Here is a 9,734-nt window from a genome sequence, read left to right as displayed (position 1 = left end):
TCACAAGAGTCTCTGTGTCTGTCATTGGCTCCAGAACAGCTCTGGACTTTACTACACTAGACTAAACTTTACACACACATGCCTGTATATTAATATTTTTTTTTAATTATTAAAATTAATACTTTTATTCATCAGGGATGCATTAAATTGTTCAAAAGTGACATTAAAGACATTTATAATGTGACAAAAGATTTCTATTTCAAATAAATGCTGTTCTTTTGAACTTTCTGTTCATCTGTGAATCCTGAAAAATAAAATGCATTACAGTTTCCACAAAAATATTCTGTTTTCAACATTGATAATAATCAGAAATGTTTCTCGAGCAGCAAATCATTCATATATTAGAATGATTTCTGAAGATCATGTGACACTGAAGACTGGAGTAATGATGCTGAAAATACAGCTGCGCATCACAGAAATACATTACAGTTTAACACATATTCACATAGAAAACAGCTGTTTTAAATTCTAATAATATTTCACAATTTTAAAAAATTTTTTTTTTTTTTTTTTGTTAGTGTAGCCTTTGTGGCCTTGGTGAGAAGACTATTTTTTAGAAATATTAAATATATATTTAATTTAGTCCATTATTTATATTTATATCAGTAATTAATAATTAATTTCACAAATAATTACAACGAAACACTCTGAATTAAACGTGAAAAGCAGCAAAAAAAAAAAAAAAAATATTGTAAAAAATACTCCAATAATAATTTTTCTTATTCATAACCCGGAGAAAAATTAAATAAGTGTAGTGAGCATAAAAAAAAAAGAGTTGTTAATCACAACGAGTGAATCTTTATTGCGTTCAACAAACATCTTGAGAAGATGAGGATTATAAACCAGAACAGAAGAGTGAAACTGAACTGAATCGTGACTTTAGTGTAGAATCCCCATCAAACCAAACAAACACGTCTCCTTCCAACGAATCTTCAAATAAAGATAAAGCCTTCCTTCTTTAACCTCATCAATCAAGCTTCAAATATGACTTAAATTATTAACAGAACTAAGGTTATTTTCTATTTTTGATTCTCTGCTATTTGAAAGAAATGCAAGGGCGTGGTGTGTTTTCTGGAACAGAGGTGATAATATGATGTGTTGTAATGAGGTGGTGGAGCTCTGATTCTCCGGAGTGGATCGGATCTGCAGCATCAGCTCCTTCTCCTCGTCCATCGTCAGGTCTTGATGTATATTCATTGTGGTCCTCTTCTCGTGGGGTGTTGTCCTGAAGATCGTTCACTAGGTTCCTGGTCCAAGCTGAAGCTGAACACACACACACACACACACACACACACACAGCGCCTCAAACATCTGCAGCTCGCACGCATCACCATTTATTTCATTAATAGTGAATAATAAAATATTGCTAATAAATAACAAAAATACATGAACATAAAAATATATATATAACCTGTATATTACAATGTATATTTCATAATATATACTATACATAAAAAATAAAAAAATTATGTCATTAATAATATTTTTATATCTTTAGTTATTATAAATTATTAATCATGTATTATTGTTTGTGGGTAGTTATTTATACACATTAATTTGATTTATTTTTATTTATTTTGCTAATAAATAATAGCATTATATAAATCTGTATATAATATGCATTTTTAATTTTCATCTAATATTTTTTTTTTATAATATTTTTTTAAATATGCATATTTATTTATTCATGTATCAGTCTTATTTTTTCCTATTTAAAAAAAATCTTAAATTATTATATTTTTTTTTTTTTTGTTTCTTGATTTTTCAATTTTCTGTATTGTGTCTGGTTTAGCTTTTCTGTATCTATATATATCTCAAAATTTGACAAAATTAAATATATATTTATTTTTACATTTTTATAATTTTTTTGTATTAATGTCATTTTTTTCCCTGTTATTAAAATCTTTTTTTTTCCTGTGTTGATCAGATATTGTACCTGTAAATAAATAAATAAATAAAAAAATAAAAATAAAAATAAAAAAAAATATATATATATATATTTTTTATATTTACGTTTAAAATAAATAGTAATTTATTTTAATATAAAATATCCACATTTATTATTTTTATTGTTCAATCTATTTGTTTTTTTTTCTAATGTATAATGTTTTTTAAGAACTGAATAGATGTGTTTGTGTGTCGGGGTCTGACCGGTGGAGTCGGAGGAGGTGCTGGGCTCCTCTGAGGAGGAGGATGGAGGTGACGGAGACAGCAGGTCCGGAGGAACCACGCCCTGGTGATCCAGCAGCATCTGTGTGGCCTGAGCCAGATCATCTCCCATGATGCTCAGCGCCGAGTCGGCCATGTCCTCCTGAAAGCCCAGCGCCAGCAGCTGCTCAAACACACACAGCATCATCAGCATCATCAGGAGGATCTCGCGCTGGATTCATGACGGAACACACGGGAACACACCTGATCCAGTTTAGTCTGTCTGTCTGAAGTCTGAGCTTCAGCGCCGTCCAGCAGAACCTGCACAGCAGCAGAGAACATTATTCTGACATCCCACAAGACAACAGCGCAGAGCCTGCTTCAGGCCCTCACACCTGCCTACTTTACATTACAACATAATTATAACAGGCAGATTTGTCTTTTCATTTTTTATGTATTTATCTCATTGTATCCTTTTTTTTATCCTGTTGTAAAAAAATTAAAATATTTATTTTTTAAGTTAAAAAGGTAAAAATATGAAAAGATGTACTTTTCTCTTGACTGTCTGTTTTTTCTTACAAAATAATTTAACAAAAAACATCTATAAAATATAATAAATATGGACGCAGTTTTATATGCATTTATTTATGCAGTTTTATATTTATGCATTTTTTTTGTATTCATCTATTTTTTCCTGTTTCAAAAATTATATTTTTCTATATATATAAATATATATACACACATATGTTGATTTGTTTATATATGTTTGTGGATGCAGTTATGCATGCATATTTCTTTATTTTTATTAATAATAATGACATTTTTACGTTTATGCATAATATAAATATTATTTTAGTTCATATTTAGTTTATTTTGTATCTATTTTTCTTTTGTAAAATGTTTTAAAAAATGTTTTAAAAAATAAAAAAAGTTATTGATCATATATTGTGTCTGTTTTCTCTTTTCTTTCAACATTAAACTGAACAATTTTTTTAAAGAATATGCATAAACTAATTTTGGCATATTAATAAACCCTTGAATTTTTAGTTTTGTATTAATTTATTTTTCCCCCCTTTTTAACTTTTTTTTTTTCAAATGTAAAACGTTTTTTTTTTTTTGATGAAACATTTTTTTTTTAATTCAATATAGATGTTAAAAATAAAATGCAAAATATTTTATAAATATGCATATACATTTTAAATTTTTTTTTTTTTGCATCCATCAATTTTTTTTGTAAATCATTCAAAAAAAATCAGATTTGTTTCCCCCCCTGTTTGTTGCTCATCTGTTGTGCCTGTTTGTTCTGTTCATTAAGTAAAGAGTGTGTGTGTGTGTGTGTGTGTGTGTGTGTGAGAGAGAGTGTATGTGTATATGTGTGTGTGTGTGTGTGTGTGTGTGTGTGTGTGTGTGTGAGGACCGTGTAGGCCTTGTCCACGTCTCCTCTGGTCTGATGGAGGGCTCTGGCGGCGTCTCTCTTGCTGAAGCCCAGCTCCACCAGTGTGTTGATGTCCTGCAGACGGCGTCTCCTCTTCTCCCGCTCGCGCTCCTTCAGCTCCTTCTTCTCCTGATGAGAGAGCCGCTCATGTTTAACTCATGTAAGTAAAGGCTGTGCTGTTTCATGAACACGTCTGTGCTGCAGCACCTTCTTCTTCTGTTAGATGAGCCGCTTCGCCTCCTCCACGTCTCCTCGACAGGCTCTCAGACCCAGACGCGCCTCCTGCTCCGAGAAACCCAGAGTCATCAGCTGGAGCATCTTCTCCGGGTCCAGACACAGCTGACCGAGCAGCTCCTCCACCTGACCAACACACACACAATCACACACGAGTCAGATTCTACAAGAGTCAAACGAGTCACATTCTAGAAGAATCAAATGAGTCACATTCAGGAAGAGTCAAACGAGTCACATTCTAGAAGAATCAAACGAGTCGCATTCTAGAAGAATCAAACGCGTCGCATTCAGCAAGAATCAAACGCGTCACATTCAGGAAGAATCAAACGAGTCACATTCTAGAAGAATCAAACGAGTCACATTCAGGAAGAATCAAACGAGTCGCATTCAGCAAGAATCAAACGAGTCACATTCTAGAAGAATCAAACGAGTCACATTCTAGAAGAATCAAACGAGTCACTTTCTAGAAGAATCAAACGAGTCACTTTCTAGAAGAATCAAACGAGTCACATTCAAGAAGAATCAAACGAGTCACATACTAGAAGAATCAAACGAGTCACATTCAGGAAGAATCAAACGAGTCACATTCAGGAAGAATCAAACGAGTCACATTCTGGAAGAATCAAACGAGTCACATTCTGGAAGAATCAAACGAGTCACATTCTGGAAGAATCAAACGAGTCACATTCAGGAAGAATCAAACGAGTCACATTCAGGAAGAATCAAACGAGTCACATTCTGGAAGAATCAAACGAGTCACATTCATATTCTAAAAATTCATTGAGTCTTATTACATAAGGATCAAATGAGACATATTCTATAAGAATAAAACGACTCATATTTTACAATTCTAGTGTTTAATTGTTCACCTGAAATCCACTTATAATGACTTTCTGTTGTTTCGAAGTAAACAGTGTTTGTTACTTTACCTTTAAGAACCTATATGGACAATTAAATGTATATAACTCTCATGAAAATAATGTAGCAATGCAAAAAAAATTCTAAAAATAGCTTTTTATTTCATTTAATTTTATAATGTATTTATTAATTGGATGTATCTTTATGTATTTATTTATTTGATTTAAAAAAGCTTTTTTTTAATGAAAATTATGTTATAAAATATTTTTTGAAAAAAATATATTTTATTTTATATATTTTTTTTAGTTATGGGTTTTTTAAAATTGCTAATTTTTATAGCTATTATTTATTTATTTTTATTTAGTTTGTGTCTATTTTTAAGCTAAAGGATCTTCTAAAAATATTAGTTTTTTTTTTTTTGTTAGAGTTTTAAAGTTATTCGCATTAATATGAACATACACGTGAAGTGGGTTTGATTTTTGTGAACACGTGTTGAGTGAATGATTCAGAGATTCACTCCGAATTCTCAAACAGACTTTCACTGGTTTCCATCTACTGGTGCAACGATTCCAGAAAGATTCAATGAATGAATCACTGAACGATTCTTTTTGCTGAACAGTACCAAAAGATTCAGATCACTGGGATGAATCACAATCTGCAGTACCAGCAGTTAATGCTCTTTTGAAAAACAGATAATAAAACAGACAATAATGGAAACACAATCATTAAAAATGTCAGGATTTACGTTTCTCAGCTTGTTGAACGCTTGGCTCTTGTTGCCATCATGGTAGGCCAGCAGACTCTGGAGCAGATAGAGCCTCAGAAACAGCACATCCTCTCCTCCGGTGTGACCCTGAGAGCCAGAAACACGTGACATACTGTGAGCACACGCGTGTGTGATGACCTGAAGCTCAAGCGTCTGTTCAGATGTGTGTCAGACCTTGATCTGCTGCAGACGGCTCTGCTGCTCTCCGTAGCATCTCTTGAAGCAGTCCTCGGCTCGTTCCAGACGCTGTCTGGCGTCGTTCAGACACTCCAGCTGCTGCAGAGCCTGGAAACACCAAACCACATCCAGCTGCAGCACGGCGTAGTTATCCACCGTCTTCAGCAGCGCCGAGTTACACTTACTGCACAACACACACACCAACAGCAGAGGAACACAAGCTGATGAGTGCAGCACAGCGCCGGAGAACACCATCATATTCCATAAGAAGAAATCAAGTCCTAACGCGTTGTGTTCTATTAGATTTAACTGAATCATATTCTACAAGTATCAAATAAATCATATTATAAGAATAAAAGCAGTGGTTTGTATAAGAATCAAAGGGGCTGTATTATATAAGACATAAATTCTTTAAAAAAATCAAATATGTCATATTCTGTAAGAATCACAGCAGTTTAATTCTATAAAAATCAAATGTGGCATAATCTTTGGGTATGTATTATAGAAGATATGAATTATTTTAATAGTAGTATTAAATGAGTCATAATCTAAGAATCACAAGAGTTGTATTCTACAAGAATCAAAGGAGTCATATTCTATAAGAATCAAATGTGTCATATTCCATAAGAATCAAATGAGTCATAATCTAAGGATCAAAAGAGTTATATTTAATAAGAATCAAATGAGTCATAATTTAAGAATCAAACAAGCTGTTTCTAAAAGAATCAAACATGCTATATTCTGCAAGAATCAAAGGTGTCACATTCTATAAGATTTAAATGAGTCATATTCCATAAGAATCAATTGAGTCATATTCTAAGAATCAAACAAGCTGTATTCTAAAAGAATCAAACACGACACATTCTACAAAAATCAAAGGTGTTGCGTTCTATAAAATTCAAAGACGTTGTATTCTATAGAATCAATGAGTCATATTCTAAGAATCATACTAGTTGTATTCTACAACAATCAAATGAGTCATATTTTAAGAATCAAACAATTTGTATTCTAAAAGTTTGTATTATGAAATATTCTAAAATGATATATTGTGTAAGATTCTTTGGTGTTTTGTTGAGTCGGATTTTAATGGGTATCATTTTAGTATTATCAAATGAGTCATAATCTAAGAATACAAGGGGTTGTATTCTACAAGAATCAAAGGAGTCATATTCCATAAGAATCAAATGCGTCATATTCCATAAGAATCAACTGAGCCATAATCTAAGAATAAAAAAAGTTGTATTCTACAAGAATCAAAGGCGTCGTATTCTATAAGAATCAAATGAGTCATATTTTAAGAATCAAACTATTTGTATTCTAAAAGAATCAAAGGTGTCACATTCTATAAGATTCAAATGAGTCGTATTCTATAAGAATCAAATGAGTCAAATTCCATAAGAATCAACTGAGTCATAATCTAAGAATCAAAAGAGTTCCATTCTACAAGAATCAGAGGCATTTTATTCTCTAAGACATACTTGAGTCATACTCTATAGTCAAATGATTTATGTTTTATGTTTAGTATTATTTTTTTATTTAAATGATTTATGTAGTTGTATTCTACAAGATTTAAATGAGCCATTTTCTATAAGAATCAAATGAGTCATATTCTATATGTATGAATCATATGATTTATATTCTTTGATTATATCAATGTTTATTATTTTTAGTTAATTAAAGGAGTCAATGTTGCAAAGTTCAGTTATAAGAAATCCGAATAGTTTATTATGCAGTTATATATAAGGCAGTTCTTATGTAAGTGTGTTCTTTTGTCACTGAATTGTAATTGTACTTTTTGTCCATGCATTTATTTAAATACTGATTGTACTTTGATTGTCTTTTTGCATATATACAGCTGTTTATAAGCTGCCACGATGGTGTTTGACTTGAGTGAACAGTCAGGACTGATTCCGAGGTTTGATTGGTTCTGATCAAGTCGTACTTGAACTGTTCGTCGGCCTGCCAAAGGTGAGTCAGAGCGGCGCTGTAGTTCCTCTTCTTTATCAGAGCTCGACCTTTCTCGTGGAAACCCATCGCCAGGATCAGAGCCTGAGAACACAAGACATTAACTCAAACGAATCATCTCCTCATCGGTGACTCATCAGAAGCTGCAGGAGGAATCTGCAGTAATCACCTTCCTCTCGCTGTCAGGGATCTGCAGCGGATTTCCTTTCTGATCGGCGATCTCTAAGAACGGCGTGGACACCGGATCTTCACTCCCGTCTGATCAGTACAGAAGTGGACACGATACAATGGTTTATTTTTAAAAGTTGTTTTTTTAGCCAGTTATAGGAGCTATATATATATATATATATATAAAAAAAAAAGTTAATAACATACATTTAATAAAATAAATACAATAAAATACATTCAAATCAATTAATATAAAATACATAGAATAATAAAACAAACATTTTCCTTAACTGCAAACTGAAATAAAAATTAATAAAGTTAATTTAGTCAAACTTGATGTACTAAAATAACTAAAACTTAAACTGAAATGAAAATGAATCAAAACTAAATAGACATATATTAAAATTAAAATAATAAAAACTACTTAAAATATCAAAACAAAATCACTAAAACTTTCAAAAATGCAAATGAAAACAGAAAATATTAATAAAAAGTAATAACTTCTCAATGATACAAAAACAACACTGATATAAATAATGTATACTTATTGATAATATATCTATATATTTTTTTTTTCAAACACACACATATATATACATATATATATATACATATTACATATACATATATACATATACATATATATATACATATACACAAATATATATATATATATATATATATATATGTTCAAATATAATTAATATTATATATAAATATTTCATATATAAACAAAACATATTTTTTTACAATATATCTATATATATTTTTTTCAAACATATATATATATATATATATATATATATATATATATATATATATATATATACATATCTATCTATCTATCTATCTATATATATATATATACAGTACAGGTCAAAAGTTTGGAAATATTACTATTTTTAATGTTTTTGAAAGAAGTTTCTTTATTTGATCAAAAATACAGAAAAAACAGTAATATTGTGAAATATTATTACAATTTAAAATAATATCTTTTTTATTTGAATATACTTAAAAAAAAATAATTTATTCCTGTGATGCAAAGCTGAATTTTCAGCATCATTACTCCAGCCTTCAGTGTCACATGTAACATCCAGTCTATCACATGATCATTTAGAAATCATTCTAATATTCTGATTTATTATGAGTGTTGGAAACAGTTCTGCTGTCTAATATATTTGATCAATAAAAGGTTAAAAAGAACTGCATTCATTCAAAATAAAAATAAAAAATCCTAATAATATATATTCTAATAATATATTTTCTTTACTATCACTTTTTATCAATTTAACAATTTGAATAAAAGTATTGATTTTATTTAAAAAAAAAAAAAGAAGAAAAAAAAAACTGACCCCAAATTACTGACCAGTAATGCATATTGTTATTACAAAATATTTATATTTTAAAAACATAGCTTCTTTTTTTTTTTTTTTTTTTTTTTTTACTTTTTATTCATCAAAGTATCCTAAAAAAGTATCACATGTTCTGAAAAAAATATTAAGCAGCAGAACTGTTTCCAACTTTGATAATGAATCATCATATTAGAATGATTTCTAAAGGATCATGTGATAATGATCCTAAAAATTCAGCTTTGCATCACAGAAATAAATGATCATTTAAAGTATAATAAATTTAAAAACTATTATTTTAAATTGTAATAATATTTCACAATATTACTGTTTTTTTCTGTATTTTTGATCAAATAAATGCAGGCTTGATGAGCAGAAGAAACTTCTTTCAAAAACATTAAAAATAGTAATGTTTCCAAACTTTTGACCTGTACTGTATATATATATGTGAATGAGGTATAAGAGACGGTGTTCTGCTGTGAGTGTTTAATCTGTAATGACGCGGGTGGACCTCTCTCTGACAGGATCTGGAAACCCTTCTGCGTCCTCTGCACTCCTTCATCCTGCCTGCGCTTCTTCTCCTCTTCCTCCAGCATCTCGTTCTTCTCCTGCTGCGAGGACACGTTCAGCACCA

At 30.6% G+C, this 9,734-nt stretch overlaps 1 protein-coding gene across 1 annotated transcript in view; it reads right to left on the bottom strand.

Moving 5' to 3' along the window:
* Positions 1-978: 978 nt before the first annotated feature.
* The window catches only part of nub1 (negative regulator of ubiquitin-like proteins 1), a 13,040-nt gene continuing 4,284 nt past the window's right edge, over positions 979-9,734 (bottom strand). The window contains 11 exon segments of the mRNA XM_042714932.1: positions 979-1,197; positions 1,199-1,263; positions 2,152-2,332; positions 2,413-2,469; positions 3,566-3,712; positions 3,791-3,943; positions 5,421-5,528; positions 5,616-5,802; positions 7,561-7,667; positions 7,753-7,841; positions 9,612-9,734. The exon segment at positions 9,612-9,734 is cut by the window's right edge and continues 45 nt beyond it. Coding sequence (XP_042570866.1) covers positions 979-1,197; positions 1,199-1,263; positions 2,152-2,332; positions 2,413-2,469; positions 3,566-3,712; positions 3,791-3,943; positions 5,421-5,528; positions 5,616-5,802; positions 7,561-7,667; positions 7,753-7,841; positions 9,612-9,734 — 1,436 coding nt within the window.

Source organism: Cyprinus carpio, chromosome A24 (genome assembly GCF_018340385.1).
Source record: "Cyprinus carpio isolate SPL01 chromosome A24, ASM1834038v1, whole genome shotgun sequence".
NCBI lineage: Eukaryota > Metazoa > Chordata > Actinopteri > Cypriniformes > Cyprinidae > Cyprinus > Cyprinus carpio.
Note: the sequence above shows the minus strand (reverse complement) of the source record. Positions and strands in the feature narration are given on the sequence as shown.